The 22,149-nt window shown below is 42.1% G+C and overlaps 1 protein-coding gene across 27 annotated transcripts in view; it reads right to left on the reverse strand.

Moving 5' to 3' along the window:
* The window catches only part of KIAA1217 (KIAA1217 ortholog), a 370,126-nt gene that overhangs the window by 48,999 nt on the left and 298,978 nt on the right, over positions 1-22,149 (reverse strand). For 20 of the 27 annotated variants that reach the window (XR_011093736.1, XR_011093735.1, XM_068673717.1 and 17 more), the window contains 3 exons: positions 11,028-11,860; positions 2,668-2,772; positions 2,179-2,231 (listed from right to left, as the gene is read on the reverse strand). Coding sequence is in view for 25 of the 27 variants with exons in the window: in XM_068673717.1 (XP_068529818.1) it covers positions 2,179-2,231; positions 2,668-2,772; positions 11,028-11,860 (991 nt within the window). In the remaining 2 variants the exon portion in view is untranslated. Of the gene's footprint in view, positions 1-2,178; positions 2,232-2,667; positions 2,773-11,027; positions 11,861-13,857; positions 14,074-18,863; positions 19,095-22,149 lie in introns of those variants that run through there. The other 7 variants (XM_068673733.1, XM_068673715.1, XM_068673709.1 and 4 more) reach the window with 4 other exon arrangements.

Below are 22,149 nucleotides of genomic sequence, written 5' to 3' on the forward strand. Positions count from 1 at the left end.
TATGTGTAATTTCAAAAGCAGATGCAAAAGGAGACTATTCTATTATATAGGAAGGCAGTCCTCAGTATCAGCTGATATGGGTGACAATACTGAAGCAGTAGCATATTGTGGTCAGCATCACACCTTGTTTCCCCTTACCTGCTATAGTTCAATTTTCTGATTTTTCTGTGGCTGTGTCATGCTGGAAGGACAGGATTTAGGGATGCAGATGCTGGAGTTATAACTATACAGTGCTGATAGGGATCCTTCCAGTTGCATGACCACATGACTGGCTGCACGGCCAGCCCCACTGCCCTGTCTATCTCCCCAGGTGATCAGAAGTGCACTTATTACACAACCTGAACTGTGGTATCTCACATGATGGGTACGACACAGTTGTGTGACAGAGACATTATCTCTGTCAGTACCTGATAGATACTGATCTGGTCTTTTGTCAGTAAATTAAACTGGCCACTCCTGCCCCCCATGATGGGGCATTCATCTATTATATGTAATTTTGTCATCTCAGGGACACACTTTCAGTCATACAACAAAGCAGTGAGTGAAAAGTGTTTGGGAATGACAGCACGAACTGGCTACTGGTCATAAGAATCATGCTGTTCTGTTGGGCTGGGTATGACATACAGACTGAAGAATCCCCATCCTTGCTTTGTGTGGGGCAGTTTTTCCAGTGAATATTATTTAATTTTTCATTTGCTGGAAGTGTATTCATTCACATATGCATACACAAATAATTTAAGTTGAAAGGGAACCTCTAGAGGTCATCTGGTCCAAGCCCCCATTCAAAGCAGGGCCTGCTTAGATCAGGACTTCCAACTTAGTGCCCCCTGCCAAGTGTTTGTCTGAATTAGAACAAGCACAGGAGAGCTGAAAGGCCTAACAGCCACACAATGCAAAGAGGAAAACAAGGCAAGGTATGTGCACGTCGTTTGATTGTTTTATGGGTTCTTTGTATGATACAAAACCTATGCAAGTGGGAAATACTATAAATTCTTAGCATATAATGACAATAAAATAGGGAAAAGCCTAAGAGCATTTTGCAGCTGTTTTGAAAAATGATGGCTTTTTTCAATGAGTTGCCTGAAACTGATAAATTACAGCTTATTTCTTCACAGCCTGAAGTATTGCTCTCCCCATCCAGGGGCCAGCAGGAAGGGAAGAGTTGGAACAGGACCAGAGAATGGCTTAGGAGGAGAGTTCCAGCACCAGGACATTAGTTTGCTCTCTCTTGCACATGCTTGATGGTTTCCAGGTCCGGTTTGACTTCTGTTGGTTAGGAGGATGTACTGCAATTCCAGATAAACAGGAATCCTGAACGTGAACTAACAGCTCCAGCAGAAAGGCTAGTTAAGAGCATAATAGAATTGCTAATAAATGTGTGTGGTTTACTACCTGCCAGAGCACAGACCACCCTGTGGGAACAACATTACCAGGAAGTAGGGAACTGCCTTTATTTGCATTCAGTGCATGACAAAAGGTGAAGAGGAGGCATATAAACACACCCACCCACCCTGCAGACATCTAGAGCAGCAGCCCATACACAAAGAGCTCCAATCACATGGAGATCTACTTTCACAACAGCCTTAAGTATATCTTTTAAACACTTAGCAGCTCTCTGAGTAGGAAGCTAAGGTAAGACCAGCTCATGTTGGCTTCATCACAGTTGATGCTTGCTCAGAATAGTTTAGGAGCATGCTAATAATTAGTAACAGATCAATATGGCTTAAATAGGGAAAGTGCTATCTTGCCGACTGCTAAATTCCTTAGTGACATCAAACCCATAGCAATCTACTTGCAAGATAACCTTAGAGAAAAGTTCAGGTGACCAGAATAGGAATGAAATATTTAGCCTTCTACAGCATTTCAGATACATCTGGGGTTAGTACTGACAGATATATACTATAGGTGGGATGAATCACTGCAAAATTCACCATATGCAGAAACTCTGTATCTCATTTAAACCATTCAGTGCAGGTGTGAAATTCATTCCACCTCAACCTGTCAGAAATTCCTTTCTTAACAAAGACATGACTGAATCCCATATCCTTAACTTAAACTTCACTTCTGACACTTCAGCTGTGGAAAGTAAAGTTGCCATTTCCATAAACTGGGATGCTAGTAAAGTTTGAGTTATTTATATACTAGAAGAAGTTGTAAATTTAAAATAAATTATCTTACCTGTAGCGTCAATGCTGTTCTTGCTGGACACAATTTTCAACATCATCTTCTCACTAAGCAATAAAAAGAAAAATCATAAATTTAACTTACTAACAATAAAACTGTGGTGAAGTTTATCATCAGTAAATTTAATGGCCTTGTTTAGCATATATATTTTTAATCTAAATCACCAGTAGCTTGTGAATTGCTTTTTTTAAAAATCAATTTTTAATAGAAGTTAAGCAAGGAATGGGGTGTAAGCAGCAGAAAGCACAGAGATGTAGCTACATTAATTCTTTTTTAACACAAAGAAGAGTAATGCAGTTAATCTCCATTTATTCTTTGGCATATTCTTCCTCTCTGCCTAGCATTCTCATGGGGATGATAAAGATACTTTAAAATGATTGATCATTCAGGTTTTTTTTTTTACTGTTACATTAAAATACTATTTTTGTTGATTGATTACTAAAATCATTAGAGAGAAACAGATTTAATGAATTCTTTTTTTACCTAGAAGCATCTTTGCTATTACTTGTATTTGGCCCTTTAAAAAGCGCAGACTGAACAAGACCAGTTAAACTGGCAATCTGTTTCTCCATGGCTTGTATCCTCTCTCTGTAAGACAAGAGAACCGTTTGTTAAAGCCAGATATATTTGCTTTCAGACTTGTTTTTCTAGGTGAATGATTACCACAGGGTTGGAAAGACACTACAGAGTTGTGCAAAGGCTCATTGGTATCAGTTTGCATATACCTTGTTACAGCAGCTTACCGCATCTTGGGTTGGACAGCTTTTGCATGGCAACAGACAATAAAAAAGACATCTGCATAGTTAAAAAACAGAACAGCAACCCAGATAATAAAATTCTAGTGACTGCACAAAAAAGGCATCTAAAACAATCAGTTAATGCCTCTTGGAACTAATGAAAATCATTTTTTTAGCATTACTTTTTTTTTTCCTCTCTCTCTCTTACCTTCACTGGGCCAATAGTTTTGCCTGTGTACAAGGTTTCAGGATTAAAAACTTTAGACTTCTTCTTGTTACTATTTTCAGCTTCCCCCAACCAGTATTTTTGTCTGTGAAGCATTTAATCTGCACAAGCTGACGATTTCCCAGACCAAATCCCCTGCACCTGACAGCGCAACTGTCTGCTCTGGAAAGGACAGCAGCGTGACAGACCAGGCACAAAACACCAAGCACAGACTGTGCAGCACAATGATATTAAAACAGATTTGTTTTTGCATACACATCCTGAGAAATTCCTAACAAGCAGAATTAAATAGAGGAAGAAGAACTGTAACAGGTACAACATTCAGTGTTTTCCATGGGGTACCAAAGGCCACTAAGCAACAACAATGACATTTTTTGGATAGAAGGACTGATGCTTGTGTGTTCATCTTTGCCCATCATTTACACGAATGCATATATTGGTCAGGTACCTGGTGACTTCCTTGGCAGTAGGCTCCATAGCAGCCTTTTGCTCACACAGGTACCTACTTTCACATGCCAGTATGCCAGCAACACACCACAACGCAGACACATGTCAGCGTGGGACCTCAGCCAGGACTTTCTGAAAACGTGTCCTTCTATGCCAGCAGTTAAGTGACCAGGGAAACACACAAAGCAAACACTAACAGCGGGCTGTGATTTTGGAAGAGACTGGGAACGAAACACCTCAGAAAGCAAGAAGACCAGCAGCAATGGCTCATGAATGAAGATGGGACAGACAGAGGCCACAAGGTCGGAGGTGGCACGTTCAGCCCCAGATTCGACCTGCCACAGGGGCCACCCATCACCGCTGTGGCATCCCAGGCACGTGGGAGCAGCTGAGCTCTGGCCACCCCCACCACTGTTTGCAGCTTGGTGGCCAAAGCAATACTGCCAATTAATAAGGTCATATAAATTCCAACGTACGTAGTGATACAAGTTAAAGGCAGGCTGAAATGATACAAAGCGAGTAACCAGCTCAGCTCATTAGCCGGACAAGTTATCCAGGCTAATTATTTCATTCACACTTCATGAATGAAACAGTGGTTTTCTGGGATAGCACGCAGATACCATAGCTGGGAGAGACTCCAAGACACCCAGATGTCAAGAAAACAGGACAGCAAAGCAATTAATGAGATGCTAACAGACACAAGGAGGGAACAAGAGGATGCTCAGTCAGTCCCCAGCTAGCAGACGCGTTCTTACTGCGAGTGAATACAGCGTGCGCTCCTTACTTTTCTGTCTTCATGTTGAAAGGTATTTTGAGCGGTGGTGAGAAGACTAGTGAATCTGACCTAATTCATTTCAAACCAAGAAATATGTTACAGAATTTCCACTGTTACAAGTTTTAAAATAAGAAACCGGTTCAGGCTACAGTAACCTTTGGAACAAAAACAAGTACAAAAACCCTGGGATAAATATATTCTAACAAACTTCAATGCAACATTTTTGACACTTAATAATGAAAACAGTTTTTTTTCCCCCAGAAAATCATCACAAACCCTTCCTGGAACTAAACTCAATTGGAAGTCTATCTGCTTTACCAATTCATAAATATGATGTTTTTTCCATCCCACATTCGATAATCTGGAAACAATTTTCTGCTTCAAATGAGATTATGGCAACACAAAGCCGATCTTGTCCTTTGCCATGAAATCTAGGAAAATATGTTGTTAAGAGGGAGAGGGATGTTCCAGAGATAGGAGATGATGAAAAACGAATGAAACACTGGAATCAATTGCACAGAGCACATTACTTTTCATATGGTAAAAGCATTAAGAATGTGAAGAATCTACACATGCTCTGGAGTCGGTCTGTTAAACACAAGGCAGGATTTTTCCCCTAATCGTTTCACTGTAATACCCAGACTCATTACAGCCATTAGCACCAAACATTTCAAAAACAGGTGTCTGAAAGGAGGCGCCTTTCAGGCATTAAATAAAACAAGCCGATTTTCAGAGACCTGGCAGTCTGACTGAAGGCGGCAGGAGCAGGGAGGGACGCGGCTGGCCCAGCAGTGTAGCTGTGCTGGGCTGACGTGGCTGGAGGGCTGGTGGCATCCTGCTGCCTGCTATGTGGCCCTGGGGGAGCAATGACGGCTCCACAGCCACCCCGGCTCCCCCGTGAAGGGCTGGAGCCATCCTGGCTTCTGACACTGCTGTGGTCCAGCAGAGCCGGGGGCTTCAGAGGAAGAGAACAAGCCTTTACCTCAGCCTCTGCTGAGGGATGCTGGCACTGTGGTGACAGTCGGAGATTTTTGTTCCTCAGCTTTAAATTCTCTGCCTGCCAAGGTCCATGTGGATGGGGCAGGCTGGGGTTCCTGTGGACAGGGCACGCTGGTATGTGGAGCACCAGGCTAGAGGGTCAGGCAGAAGAACCCTCTTTGCTGGTGCCTATTTGTTGGCTGGGAGTACACAGAGGATGGAGCCCAGCTCTGTTCCCAGATTAATTTCCCAGATAAATCCACATCTCTCCACCACCCAGGAAGAGCAGGGAGGGTCACTTCTACAAGCACTTAGGAAAGATATGCTTTTTATCGGCCTGGGCACCAAAGGGCATTGTTTCACATTGTTTTCCAGTGAATGCTGGGGGATCCAGACTTGGTGTGGTGGAGGAGGAAAGGAGGGGACAAGGTCAGAAGCAACTCCCAGCTCTAGCAAGCCTCTTGGTCAGACTTGGCTTCAGCTTGTGTCACACACAAACCTCTGCCAGCAAAGCAGGCATGAGGTCCTCGCCAGCCCTCTTCTTCCTGGCAGCCTGTTTCACAGCCCCAGGTACACCCAGGCACTTGAGCCCTGCCTCAGGATCTCACTCCCCAGATTCAGCATAAGCAAAACAAGCTCTTGCCTCTCTGGCTCTGCACTGAGACATCAGGTTTCATCACAAGGTTTCTTCACTACAGCTTCACTATGGTTTCATGTCATTCCCTGCAGCTAACTGAAAGTAATCCTGAGCAGGGTAGAGTGTATTGCTAAATTGGTATCCACCATGATGCTATTTAAGCATGATTTTCATATTTCTTCCTTTTCCTGGGAACATCCTTATTATTCACATCACTGAGAAGATGCTTTGTATAGACACAAACTTGGACTGGGCCATGTAACCATTTGTTCATGTTCTTATCCTACCCTAGGCAGTGCAGTGATCATCCGTAACAGACATACTCACATACCGAGTCTGACACCACAAACTAATTAGCACACTGTCCTGGAGAAGGATTTACAGTGACTTCATATTTTATAGCTAAACAGTAAGTGAAATATGTGTAGTAATAAAAAGAAGGTCAGAGGCAGGGAAAAATACATTCTTTCTACATCACCCTATGAGAGAAACATTTAATTGGATTTTTTTTTTTTTTATCTCACTGAAAAAGAAAAGGAACAGGAGTAGGTTGTTTTTCCTCATGGCTTCCCTAGCACAAAGTGAAAGTGGCACAGTCAGACTTCATCCCAAATTCCTCCCCCCCAAACAGCAGAGTGGGTCTCCTGGAAGGGTGTGAAGCAGCAAACAGCAGAACTCTTCTGTATTCTGCTCTCTTCCCAAGGGAAAAATTATGCACAGATGAATATTTCAGTCTTCTACGAACATGGTTAAATTTAAACTTTCTGCAGCTTGAAGGTGGAGTGAAAATGTAGACTATGAAGTGCTGTCAGCTTTGATACTATCTGATAACTGATAGACGTATGGGGAGTGGATGAAGTCATTTGGACTGTTCAGCCCCGAGCAGAGCAGGCTGAGGGGAGGCCTCATGGCGGCCTGCAGCTCCCTCACGAGGGGAGCGGAGGGGCAGGCGCTGAGCTCTGCTCTCTGGGGACAGCGACAGGACCCGAGGGGACGGCATGGAGCTGGGACAGGGGAGGGTCAGGCTGGGTGTTAGGAAAAGGTTCTGCACCCAGAGGGTGGTCAGGCACTGGGGCAGGCTCCCCAGGGCAGTGGTCATGGCACTGGGCTGCTGGAGTTCAAGAAGCATTTGGACAATGCTCTCAGACTTTTTGGATGGTCCTTTGGGTACCCAGGAGTTGTACTCAATGATCCTTGTGGGTCCCTTCCAATTCAGATATTCTATGATTCTATGCTTATCCAAAAGCCTGCATCTCATTTTTCCTAGAAATAGTTCCTCCAAAAGAAGGAAGCCAGATGGCAGTTTACCTTGCCTCCATACTGTTCAGCCATCCTTTTTACCCAGTTATTCCAGTTTTATCACAAAGGAGGATGCAATTCTGTCTCTCTGGAAAGTGATACTGCTTCCAACTGCCAACATATTTTCTGGGAGCTTCCAGATTGCAAACACCAGGCCATAGTTTCTAATGGGTGCAGCAAGCACACATTTCTGTGGTTATTTGCAGTCCTACAGAGCAATCACACCACTGCCTGCCTTTGGGAGAGGCAGTACACAGCACTGTCTGAGAGGGTGCATCTTTAACACCTATCTTTCTTGTCTCTCACTGTCCATGGCTTTACAGAGCAAGACTGTTGTTTGTTTGTTTTTTTCCCCTAATGCATAGCTGTGTCCATCCATACTTGAAAGTATCAAGCAATATGTGGTTTTATGATAGGAACAATATCCAATAACCTAAACATGGCTGTTACCCTTCAATCTCTAACTGCAAGCCATAAGTGGTGAATGTGATCACATTTTTTTGTTCAGTGAACCATGTAACTTCCAGAACTGTCCACCATAATCTACAGAAACAGGCCATCCAAAAAATGATAGCGAATCACTGTTCAAACAGCTTATGCTCAGTTGCAAGAAGTTACGCATTCTTCCTGTAAACCTCATATTTAAGGGGCGATGACTCCTCAAAGATGAACTGCTACAACCTGTTACAACATTTTAATTTTTGAAATCTCCATGAACTTGTTTCTTCTGACTGTTTTAAAACTGCTTTATATAGAATGCCTCTGGTAAATGAACTACTGTGAGAATTTATTCAGTTCTTTATACAGTGGAATTAGCTACCTTGAAAATACCTGAGGTAAAACAGATAAAAGAAAGAATTACATGAAGCAATTAAATCCCCCTCAACTCTGACTTAAATAACAGGCTTAACAAGACTGGTGTCCGCAATGCAAAATTAATGGGAAACTCCAAGAAGAAGAGATAGGAGATACCAGTTTTCATCTTTTTCATCTTTGGTAGACCCAAATCTGCTGAATTTGACATCCTAAAGGTAACAGGCTCCTTTTCTTCAACAAGACCAGGATGTGCTCAGTGAGAGCTCTGATCTGCTCTAAGTACTCAAGATATTCTGATGAAGTACGTATATATCCCACTTCAGCCACTGACTGGAAAAATCGAACAAGAATTAATGGAGGAAGAGAGATTTAGTTAACATCAGGCATTGTCCAGAAAGGCCCATTTCCTTCACTTTATACTAAAGCTTTGCATTGTCCCTGAGGTTGTGGCAGCACTACTTCAAGTTAATTTCTCAAAAGAGATGGTCCAAGAGGTATTTCCTTTCTGCTCAGCACACTCCACTAGTGACTGAAGGAAAAACAGTGCTGACGTGATGGGTTTGATGCTCATAGGGGCCTCAACCCCCCTCTTAGTTATCTGCAGGGTTGAATGAGTGAGGATGGTGAGGCTCTCTTGTCTTTGTGCACAAGTGCATAAGACCTCCCTTCTCAGTATTACCAAGGCTAGCAGATAAGCAAACTTGCCTTTTTACTGCTACCCCACTGACACTGCACACATGTTGACTAACCACAATACCACTGACTTTCTATAGCCTGGGTTTTAGGCTCTTTGCACAGCTGCCAGCAAGTGGATAATGTGCATGACAGCAGCATCTATCTCATTTTTCCAATTTCAGAGGATGAATTCAGCTCCATCTCTCCAATCCCAAAATATTCTTACTCACAGAAGCAAGTCCAGCTGTACAGCTGACGTGTGTAAACTGTAAATATTACACAACAAGGTACAGGATGCTTTTCTGCCATTATATACTTCACCTTTCAGGTCTTCATAACAGAGGTGTAACAACTCAGCCCCTGCTGAAGCACAAAATGAGCACCTCAGCATCAACACACATAGTGTACCTTATTTAGTTTAGTACAATCTCAATAGAGAATTGCTTTCAAAGTTTATTAAAGTATTACAAAGCTTAAATAAGGTACAGCATTTCCTATCTCTAAAACTGAAAAACAATTCTTGATATTGCAGTGGTTAGAAAACACACAAATTTGCATTAATTGCTTTTGGTATTTGGAATTACTTTTTTAAAAAGTCACAGTTTCTCAAGGTTAAAAAAAGAAATACCACAACCTAAGAGCAGTTTTCAGAATTACTTTTTTTCAGTGTCATGTGGCTAATACACACCATACTGAATTTTTAAGGTAATGTATTTATTTGGAAGTGTAATTATGTAAATACTATTTTCATCACTATAAATATATCTTGGGACCAGAATTAAAATTTCTGGTACAAAGCTCCCTTTAAGGTGCTGCAGAACTACGTGTATATTCACAAATACACAGCCTGAGTACCTGAGCGAACAGCTGAGATGCCCAGAGAAGACAGAGAAAGTAGCATAGACTGGGAAGTTGTTGGTGTCCTCCTCCATTTTCAGTCCCCTGACACAAAACTTGTACAATTTTTGATCTGATCTCTTGAATTAGAAGTGGAAAATGTAGTGCAAATTATTTCCTATTTGTAATATTGGATGCTTGAAATGAGATTTCAGGTACATGCATCTTTTTCTTGGAAATAATAAATACAAATCAGGTTTCACTGACCCTAGACTGTAATAGCCCCTTGTGTCAATGTAACTACCAACTTGGTATCATCATATAATTTTGTGAAGTTGGATGATTTCTTCCATCCTCCATTTTCTCCCCAACAAGGGATCTCACAACACATTATTCTTTCTGCCTCGTGTGATCTGAGGCAAGTAACTGTTGATCAAGTTGCTGAGATGGAAGGGATGTTTGGGGGCCACGTGAAGCTCTGTACCTCCCCAGTGGTTTAAGGCAGTCAGTAGTTACCTTTGGCCTTTGTGAGCTCAGCATTTTCCAGCTATTCATCTTCACTTCCCTAAAGAGCTCTATAAAAGTTAACAGCACAATCAATACGCTAGAGATTAGAGCAACTCATGCACATACACAATAACGGACTGGCAGGGTAACAATTTTTCTTTCCTAGGGCAGGGTCTGTAGCAGGAGAAGCCTTCACAGACCTTTGTGTGAATCTAGTCCTTCAAAGACAGGAGAGATCATTGTCATCATTCTCAGAGCAGAAAAGTTAACAACAGTCAGGTCACCAACTATTTGTGATGCTGGGTAAAAATCATTGGGAACAGCATTCTCGTTTCAGTTTCTTCCCTGGGACAGACTTGCTCTTCTCAGCAGTTTCCCCTCGAGGAACATTATTATAAACAACTGTCCTATTTTTATGCAAATTCATGTTTTACAGGAGATAAGACAGTAATGATAAATTCTTCCCATTTCCTAACACTAGATGAGAAAAACTCCACTCCATAAAGAACCAAAATTGTAATATCAGAGTGTCATTCTTAACGGGGGTGAAATATATTCCCTTATTAGCAGGAACAGAACATCATTTGTTCTTGTAACATGATCTGGTTGTCTGGAAAGAAAAATCCTAGTTAATCATTTTATTTTATTATATTTTTTCCAATGACTGAAATTTACACAAATGAAAATAACTAGGGATTCATCATGGGCTGACAATACTTTCAGATTAATAACGGGTGGAGTCGCATCTCCTCTAAATTACTAACTACCTTGACAGACAGCTAATAAACACCGTAGCCCAGCGTAGCAGCCTCCTACACATCACATCGTCCCCCGGGTGTACGACAACACAAGATGTGCATATTAGGAACATTTCTCATTTGCATAAATTAAGCTCCATCTCTGCCTTACCTTGTCTCCTTGTCCTTGGGCATTGCAGGTGACCCATAGCCGAAAGCCTGTTTATCGACGGGAGACGGCACCACCTCAGCCATGCCTGGGAGGCCGAGGGCGCTCCGCACTTTGGTGTCCACAAACACAGGCGGTCCTGGCTCCTTTTTGAAGGACTGGCGGCTGGGGGAAGACCTGTCAGGCTGGATGGCGTGGGGGGGAACGTGGGCGCTATGGTGAGGATGGATATCGATCATGCGCATGTCAGCCACCCGGTGGGGGGACGCGGGAGGCGTTTTAGAGCTGAGCGTGGGCAAGTGGCTCTCCGGGTACTTTCGTGGCTTTTGTCTGTACAAGGACTGCTCCAGCATTTCAGGCGGCATAGAGGGGTTACAGTAAGTGCTTGATGACCTCATGGCACTGCGATGGTAGGCTACAATGTGATCGGGGACATCGAGGGGGTGTCCGGTGTGGGGTGCGGCCACACTCATCCTCCCCTCGTGAAACAAGTAGGGGTCCCCGTACAGACCTTCATTTCGGATCAGGGCAAGGTTTTTGTTACTCATGTCCTCATCTGGTTTCACGTCCCGCCTCTCCAGAATGGCGCTTGGGCTGGGCGATATGGAGCGCGATGCCGGCACGCTGGAGAGCCGGTCCCTGGGGATGGTGGCGTTGCCTGGCACACCCATGGGCCGTCCCCCTCCATAGGGGATCCTGGACGGAGAGGGAGGCATGGAGTGGGGCACCGGGGTGGAGGGTGGCGAGCTGGGCATCACATGTGAAGGGTGTGTGGCAGATCCGGGGCGGGAAGCGCTCGGGCCGTCTCGGCCCGTGTAAGCAATTTCCCTCTGCATCTGGAAACAAAAGGAAAAACGTACAGGATGTAAAATTACTGGATGAAGAAAAGGTGATGTGGGTTGTGGTGACCTCGACATCTACAGGATAAAAAAGAAAACTACCTACAACACCAAATCATTTGTCGTCTGTATAAATAAAACATCTTGTGACCTCAGTGCCTAAAGAAAATAGCACCTCTAGACAGCAATAAAATGGGCTGCATGTTAAAGGAATATGAGAGTCTTAAAAATGAGTTTGCTCATGCAAATATCGTATTATCATTATCTGTTATTCCTAAGCCAACATCAGGGATTTTAGTACCATATTTGTAGGAACATGTAGCTGGTACACGCTGTAACAGCTTATTGATCAGACACACACACACAGCGGAGTTCACCGATTCCACAATATGAAGAAAATGCTGGTGCTCTGGCATCACAAATAAACCTGAACTCCTTAGACATGAGAAAATAAATATTAGAACTAATTTTCCATTCACTTCAGAGCAGGATTTGGCCTTTTGCTAATACCTTGATGTGGTCTTTATTATGCAGAGGATACACAAAGCATAGGAGAGCAACAGGTAACACCATTTACCATGAGTAAGACACCCGAGTTGCATGAAAACGGTCAGCCCATATACAACTTGTGCCAAAGGCTTCTGTGCCACAACCAAAGATAACTGAGCTTTCAAAGATTTGTAGAGAACATACTCAGAAAATATCTTATTATAGTTTTCTAATCATCATCAGCAACTGCCAGCAGTAAGGAATGAATAAGCAAGGAAATGAAAGGGAAAAGTCCCTTAACAGTATATTAGTGCTTTGCTAACTAAGGCCATGGCCAAAACCTGCAATGAATACATGTGCTTCGGAAACTGCAACATCGCACTTCCCAGCTCTGACCTCTCCAGGTGACTGAACATTGTCAATGACGGACACAGGAGAAATTCTCCCTCTAGCAAGCATTATGTGCCTCTTCTGGTGCCATTCGGGTAAAGTGGAAAAACAAAGAAATGAAGAAGTCAAGTTGGCTTCCATCAAGTACATTAAAAAAAAAATACAGCTTCTAGAATTTGTGTTTGCAATTTCAGCTTCCCTCTCCATCATTTCCAAGGGACTATAGAAAACCGAGCGTCACCCAACCCAACTACACATTCCTGAAGTTACACAGTACGCACTTGTGTAGTGGAAGCTGTTGATCTGAAATCTTCACCATTTTTTTCCCCTCTCACTTCTTGCTTTGACAATATGGCTGGATTCACCACAGTAACAGTGATCCATGCTTGATGAAGCAAGAAGTTATATTCTATTCCTGCCCCACCACAGGTTTTTCCACTGGCAAGGGAATTGCACTAGCGGTATATAAACAATAGCTGTTCTCATCACAGCAGGCTCTGCACTTGGGAATTACAAATGACGTTCCCCAGGGCCAGAGATCAAAAGTCTGCAGTATCAAGTATCAAAAAGAAGAAAGGAGATAACCTGACTGTGGCAGCAGCAATAATAAATAAGTGCAAACAGAACAAAGGAGTGCGCAGGGATGCGTCATAAACGAGCCGACAAAAGTTATCCGGCCAAAGGGGAACATGGGATAATTTGTTTCATTTGCACAGAGAACTACTGAAATGTAAAATAAAATATAACTAAACGATATTAACGAAATTATCAGTGGGCATTCAACACAGTTCTCCATCTGGCTTGAAGAAACACTGCAGCATACCAAGCTGGATTGTGCATTCAGACTCTGGACCTGAGCCAATAGAACAAAAAGACTCCTACTGAATCTGAGCTGCTTTGGGATCGTGCCTCCAGGGATAGGCAGCACTAGATGTTTTGCAATGAGAGGAGAGCACGGAGGATGAAAGACCTCCTTGGTCCCCACTATACAAGCTATATCACGCCCTGTTTAGTTACTTCAGCTAAACCTACCAACAGATTCAACAGTATCTGGCACACAAAGCACGGGCACTGGGATACACTGGGTTGCAGTGAAAGGAAAATTCCAATGTTACCTTGTAGAGAGGAGAAAATTTCCATGGGAAGCCTTGAAAGCAACAGGTTTTATTTTCCTTAACTTCTGGACTTCAAATTCCTATATACGCACATTCATTCCTCATAAATCAAAGAAATCTGTCAAAGAAAAATTCCTATTTTCCACCTTAGCATATTCCCATACTCGAAGAGGAAAACAAGGAGTTTAAATACAGGGCCGAGCTATTGTTCAAATGCCTTTTTCTTCAGTACTGACATTTACAGTGCTATCTACTTTTGCTTTGCTTTAAAATAGCACATGGAGCACACAGCCTGAATCAAGACCCCACTGGGCTGGGAGGGCACGAAGTTTGAGTGCACAACCCCTTCCTGGAAGGTTCACTTTCTATTTTAGGCTGTGACTCAGCCCCTGGGTGGAGTGTGCAGAAGGGGAGAGCAGCTGGAGCCACAGAGTCCATGGTACCCAGGGCAGGAGGACTAGAGCACAAGGGCCAGACAGGGCCAGGAGCCAGGCAGCCTCACTGGCCACATTACAGCATCTCCTGTCACCTGGTCAATATTTTTTCTCTTTCTACTTTTTTTTTTTTTCTTCTCCAAAATCTCCAGATTCTTTGCCAATGGAAACTTCAAAAATTCAAATGATAGTCCCTTCATGTTTCCCTCTGTACATCTCCTCTGTGATATTCAAGACACACAACTCTCTCCCACATCACATATACCCCACTTTCTGCACTGCTTTTCTTCTTCCTGCCCTCCACCTCACACCATTGAGCAAAATCCCGGCATTGCTCAATGAAAATGTACTCTGATGCATACGCTGTCTTGAGCCATATGTTCTTGGACTTGTGTTGCATGACTCAGGGACAGAGAAAGAGGATATTGGGTTTATCTGAGCCCGTAAATACTAGGTGAAGTCACAGCCAATTGCTTTCAGGGTAAAAGGAAGATCTTTTAATATAAGCATAGGATCATGTGCTTTTCAACTGCAGCTATGTAATATATTTGCCTGAGGGCGTGGTTTTGTTTAGCACATAGGTCTTCCTTGTTCTTGCTCCCTGTAGCCTTTACACCCTTGAAATAGAAACTTGTTTGTCAATCCTTGGGGTTAAAATATGGCAAATGGCTACTACTACAATTTCTGCATAAAGCACTAGAGGGGATAGGCATCACTGAGAAGCTTTTACTTGACGTAGTAAAAAAAGATCATACCACATATAAGTGTATCCCGAGGAAGGTTTCAGTCTAACAACACTGCCATCTGTAAGATACAGATCTGGGTATTTTTTGAAGCAGAACAGAGGCACCGGACATCTACTGAAGAGTAAACATGTAAAATCAGTTATGTTCTTTATTTCAATTCAGTTTGCATACTCAGTAACTTGCTGCATTTTGAACATGATTATATGCAGAAAGGTAGCAAACCAGCTATCCATCCACCCGAATGGCTCACATAGAGGCTGAGCAGACCAGTATCTCTGGATACAGCAGAATACAAAGCTTGCTGCAGCTCCTGCCTCCTCAAACAGCTCAGCTACCCTGAAAGAAGGGCAGAGTCACATGAATCACAAGCCTTATGGATAGCAAAGGGCAAGCTGCCATTCAGTGGTTCGACAGCTGGTGTTTTCTGCAGTACAATCCCATCTGTCTTGTCCTCTGTCAGGACTAATACAACACTGTGCTATCTTTATTCTAAATTTCTTATGGCTGTCCTGCCTCATAGGTCACTCTTGCGGTCTGTCCCAAGGTGGTCCTCTTACGATGAAGAAACCATCCTTACTTCTGCCTCTTGGGCTGGCTTCAGTGCATCATTTGTACCCATGGTGTGCGCCAGAGCAGCACATAGAGCCGTGCCCACACACACCAGGGCAATGCCAACTAGAGTTATGCCTTACCACTGATTCACTGATTCTACACCAACGCTCCACCTCACCAGGCATGGATACCAGAGGTGTACCCTGACTCATGCCACTATCTGCAAACATCTCAGAGCAAAACACAGGCAAAGGAAAAAGTAGGTGAGGGTTTCTGACCTGGCAGACCTACCCATTGCTCTCCCAGGCCTTGTCTACATCAACAGAGAGCACAGCAACTGGCTTTGCCCCAAGCCTGCCAAAATACCTAGATGAAGCATGTTCCTTACATGGTGCTCATCTCTGCACTGTCCTGGAGACACCCTGGAGTTCCCAGCAGACACCTCTCAGGCATGCAAAGCTATTGCTTTTCTTACTCTCCTACTGGCACCCTGTAGTTCCCCGAGGAGACTGCACCTGTGTTCCTAAACTGGCTTACCCACCAGTACACTGAGGTCATCTGAAATGAGTTTTATCAAGAGCTTGGAGAATCTTTGATGAAAAAGCTGCAGAAGCACTAAATACTGATATAAAACTGATAAATGCATCTGCAATACTGATAAATTCAAGGTGAAGAGATCTTTTACAGAAACTGATCGCAAGAAGAAAATCCTCTAAAATTGAGGCAATCCTTCACTTTGTTTCTAGGAAAAGAAAGGAAAGGCCTACTTAAAGAACCCAAAACCCAACAACAATACAATCCTCTCGTTTGTTCTTCCCTCATAAAAATAAACTGACAGCCTTAGAGCCCTAGTTGTCCAAACCCCTCAGTTTGATCAGGAGTTGCACTGTATGATACCACACCTGTCATGGCTGGTCTTTCACTAAGGTTGGGTTTCCACAGCTGAAAGCACAAACCAGCTTTTGCAAAAAACTGTCAGATACAATTTTGATACTTCTAAAATAATATTTACCAGAAGAAATAGTGCACTTGAAAATTATAGAATTGATAAACAGTCTGAAAATGACATTTTTTAAGTACATGTACCACGACTGTCTTTCTAAAGCCAAATCCTTCTCATGCTATCAGACATCACTTTGTCACACTTGTTTGCTCTTGCCTTTTCTTTGTATGTCTTTTAATTCCTATAAATTTCCCAATAATGTTGAGACATTAAAGAAAAAAAAAACAGGCCGGCTGCAGCTGCGGGTTCCTCCAGCTGCCCAACGGCATACTTACAAACTGCAAACACATTAGCATCACTTTTAGCTTTTTCTGGTCAGGAACTTTCCAATGAAAAATACTTTCAACAGACAATGCTAATTCAAAAGAGCTGAAACATTTGGTAAAAACATCAGTAAAGCAAACGTTCCTTGGGAAAAAAAAAAAAACACCCAGCAGATTTCAGTCAAACACCAATATGGGTTCTTATCAGACAACTCTGGAGTGCTCTAAAGCTTTGGCTTTCCAGATCCATAGACGTGGGGCAACTTGGTCAGTCTGCCCTCAGGTAGGCACCCCAGGTCTTCCACGGTCTCTTCAACAGAGCCGGGTACTCAACAGTGGAGTAAGATGTGCAGAAGTTTCAACATCTATTGCTCCTCAGCAGCACTTCCAGACTAGTTTATTTGGCAATTTTGGCTAAGGGTGGGCTCCCTGATGCCCAAAAGAGACAGTTCAGACCCTAAAACAGCTAGCCTAGGTTAAGCTTGGAGACCTGGCCTCACCTAAGTCTCGCCCCACAGTACAAGGCTTTAGGATCTGCCAGGTTTCACAACAGTTTTTCATCATGGGAACCACATGCTGGTGATTCCAAAATAAAACTGATTTCAGTGTTCAAACTTCCTGTGAATGGGGAATTCCGAGACCCAGCTAGCTCTGTTCTTGACATGTCCCTTATATTCCCATTGTCGTTTTCCAGATAATTTTCCAGATAAGGAGTTGCAGAACTCCCTGAGAAATCTCAGCATTTATTGTTATTGACTTCCCATCCTTAGCATGTATCTGGGTTTCAGTTTTTTGGCTTCTTCTGCATAGTTTTGGTATATGTTAAGCTGTAAAATCTCTTTATTGTGGTGCAAAAAGAGCTGAGCTTAAAACTCAGAATATCCATGAAACTGCAATTCTCTGATTCTAGTGATTGCACTAGAACAAAACAGTTAATGGAACATGTATCAATAGGGCAAAAGAATTGCTGGGTTTTCCTTCTTCCATCTATGTTATTAATTCTATGTGTTTTCCTTTCCCTGATCAACAATGCTGCAATCAGCCAAAATAAGATGTTTCTTAGGGTGAGCCACTCTTCCAGTTTCTATGCTCGTACATTTATTTTGCCAGGCTTGCCTGGCCAGAGGGTGACATGAACACATCAGGAGAACCAGATGATGATGTTCACTATCCTGAGAGGTGGCAGTCAGAGCACATACACATGATTATCCAGAAAGGAGACGTGCTGCCCTGAGAGAACCTCAGTAAGGAGTCATCACCATACTATTTGATATCACTGTGGCATCCCATCCCCATGTCTTCCTACCTGTAGTGCAGGTGTACACAAGGGGTATGGCACGAATACCCCTAAGAATTTTTAGGGTACAGTATTGTAGGCACACATACACTAGCTTGAATCAAGCACAGCTCAGCCACAGCGTTATTTCCCTTTCCATATGACAGAGCATCAAACACATTCTTAACATTATTGTCCCTTACTTTTATACCTAGATCTTTAATGCACACTTGTGTATGAACCCAGCCCCTGCAGCTATCCAAATGTTTTACCTTAAGGTACTTTACATGTCTCGGTATGTCCTTTTATATCCCTGACTACATATAAACTTAATTCATACCATATCCTAAAGCTCCCATGGGGAAAACAAAGAATACCTGTTTCACTTTTTACTGAATATAAAACAGATCTGTAAAATTCTAAGCTAACCACAAAACAAATTTAATGGTGATATCAAAAATAATGTTTGATTGCTTCACCTTGCCTCTAAGTCAATGTGCATGCTGAAGGTGGATCTTGCAAACAAGCAGAGAGGAGAGTCTCCAACCAAATCCTACACAGTCTGCTCTTTCAGGCATAATTTTCCAGCTGTCCTGATGCTACTCTGGTTATTTGTTTCTACAATTAAAAACAGTAGCAGTCTTATTACACGCAGTCAATATTGTTACCTACAGACAAATATCAAATAATCTTTGATAAGATTTTTGCTCTGAAATAATTAAAGCCACTTACTGTTACTTAAGGAAATCACCTGTATGGCTACAGCAGTAAGATGAACATTTGTTTCCACTTCTTCTAATAAAGCATTTTTTGTTTTCAGCCTTGAGTCTAAATCCTCAGTCTACAGTACAGCATTTTATAAATCCGTGCCTTCTGGGAAAAGGTTTTTAAACAGTAAAAATGTTCCTTGTTCTCTCTGCTCACAACAGGGGCAGGCCATCTTGCTTTACCCAGTCATCTAAGTAATGCTGCCTCAATAGACTGAAGTACTTTTCCACATGACAAGCCTGCAATTTCTCCTCCCCTTCGAAATTAGTCACTAAATAACCTCCTTGGCATGTCACCCAGTCACAAACTGTGCAACACTATGTGATTCAATCACTCAACCATTTTTTAACGCGCGCCTATAAGATGCATAGAAAGAGGCTAACATCATGGAATGAAGTACAAGGGAGACTCACAAAGGGGAAAGCCATAAATAAAACTAGGAGTAAACTCCATTTAGGTAAGAGACTGCATGTTAAAGGTAACTATATAAAATGCATCCATATTAATTCTCCGGCAGGAGAAGACCTCCAATTATTTAGCAAATCCAGCACATACAATTCTAGGGGAAAAAAAAAGAAAAATACAGCCATTATTAACCTTGGCAGCTTTTTGAATGCTCCACTTTGTGGGGACACCTAGTAGAAAGAAGCGTGAGCCCCTCCCGCCAGGAGAAGCACCTAGACACAGGAACCGGCTGTCTACTCATTAACCAGGCACCTGAGCCGCTTGGCTAACCTGAACTTTGGGGCCCCCATAAATCAATTGCACGGTTATCTCTGCAGCACACCATGCTAGCCATTAGGATTACCTTTTTTTTTTTTAAAAAAAAAAGGCACAATAGAGATGGCAAATGTCCAAAAAAAAAAAAAAAAGATAGAAAGCTTGCCTCCCTCCCTTCCATCACCTCACTCCAAAAGACTCAATAACATGGAAAATGTACCCTTAAAAATATGGTATTTAGAGTGTGAAAGAGATGGCGCTTAAACATTGTAGGGCAGTCTCTTGACACAAGCACTTTGCAGCACTGCAGTTATCTTCTGTATTTTTTGTGTGCTTTTTTGTTTGTTTGTTTTTATGCACGTAAAATATTGCTTGTATCATCATGGCTGGCATTCAGAAGAATCAAAATACAATTTAAGTGCATAACCCTGAGCTAATATCAATATAAAGAACCATTTATAAGGGGACCTAACTGGAATAACATTTCTATTTTGCAGTACTCCCTCCTCTCAGTCTCTCAGCCGTGAGAGAGGGAGGCATCACTCATTGCTGTTACAAAAGGGTAAGCTGACACAAAGCATTTGCGTAACATGACAAAGATCAGAGCAGATCTGGTAGCCAAAACTAAAAATCCAGGTGTTCCACCCCTTACTACACATTCCCCAAGAGCAGAAGGAATCATCCAGATGTGCAGACAGCTGTTGAGTCTTCCCATTATAAATTTGTACACCATTATTGGTCTTGACCAGAACTTCACAAAATTTCTGTGTAGCATAACTTAACGTAAGCAGTCTTTTCAAGAGTGTAAAAGTATTTGTCTTAAGTGTAGCACTTCCAGTTTCACTGTGAAAATATTTTAAGATATTATTTTTATTAAATATTTGTACCAGAATTATAAAAAAGTAACATCGTGGCACAGAAACAATCTTAAACCTATTTATTTTCATTTCAAATTTAATCAGTCAAGGCTTGTTTCTTGCAGTATAGGAGTAAAGCAGTATTTACTGTTGAAGCATCTGGTTTATATTTGGCAGGTTTTACTAACCAGTCAAGTATCCCCTTTTAATGAATGGAAGTATGACCTAGTTAAAAATCTGCTTATGTCTGCTGACCAACTCAAAAATATCAAAAGTAAAAATACAAGCAAATTATCCTAATACAGTTTTGTGTCACACATGCTTTCCAGCAAGCGCAGAGTATAGTCTGCCATCCATGTTCTTCCTTACAGGGGAACAAACCTGCAGTGAGAAATCACATTATTATGCTAATATGCAGGATAAAAAAGACCACTATATTTCACTTCTGTTTCCCTGCACTGAGTTGCAAGCTGGTAGGATGCACATTTTCAGTAATTGGACTCCAGCATGATAAAGTATATCCCAGAACATCAGGCACACTATAACTAGTTCTCCATACATCTGGCACTATATGCAATAGTCTCCAAGTCTGTCTGATGCATATGAAAAGTTTTTCATATGAGGAATGAATCTTCTTTTAATTTTAAAATACACCAGGCACAGCATCATAAATAGTACACATATATATCATTACCAAGGCTGTAATTTAATTTGTAGGTTCTAACAATGCATACAAACCATTCATGTATCACTTTCCATTTCAATTACTTTATCAGAGCCCTCAAGCCTTGTCTAACTTGCCATGTATCATCCTGTGTTTAATTACTTGCCATATATTTGTTTATAACGTACTGTACAGAACAATAGTTCCTTTCCAGTTTAGCCCCCCATATAAACAAATGGTATGCCCCTAAGAAGCGCAACACCCTACACTTCACCAAGATCAGACCTGGAAGTATGGGCTAGCCCGTTGCTTTAAAATCTGTTAATGTCTATGGTGATAGGCACAAGTTACCACTGAGGTTTATCTCCGATCCCCCTAATTCTCTTCTACATTATTAACGCTAATTCAGGACCCTTGGAACAATTTGCCCATCACATTAACTTATTTTTTCTTTGCTCCCCTCGATTCTCAGTGGAAAAGTGTTAGAGACACATTAGCGAAATGCACAATTATAAATTGAGAGAACATTTTGAAGTCTGCTGTGGGGTATACATGTGAGGCATAGATGGAACTGGCTTATTGCTTGACTGCTGATTAAAGTTCTTTCTGTTCCTGATAACAGCTCTTTTGGTGCCTATGCCCTTAATAATACATTCATGGATGGAAATAATGAAGCAGTTAATGTTTGTACTGCTGTAAACAACCATTTCCTTAACACAAAACAGGGAAATTTACAGGCTTGATGGCTTGTCACTGACTCAACTGTTTTGCTCTCAGTACTCAGGAGGGAAGCTTGTGATGAAGTCAATGGCGTTTTGCTAAAACGCAACAAGTTAGTTCAATCCAGCAGAATCCAAGTGGGAAGACAGTTTGCTGATGAAGTTTTTTACAGCTGTTTTCTGAAAGAAGCATTATTTATTTATTTTCAATGAAGGTCTCACATGACTTCATCACTCCTATAGCCCACCCAGAACCTAATTCTGATCAAAGAAACCAAGAGTGTAGGAGG

Source organism: Anas acuta, chromosome 2 (genome assembly GCF_963932015.1).
Source record: "Anas acuta chromosome 2, bAnaAcu1.1, whole genome shotgun sequence".
NCBI classification, from domain to species: Eukaryota; Metazoa; Chordata; class Aves; order Anseriformes; family Anatidae; genus Anas; species Anas acuta.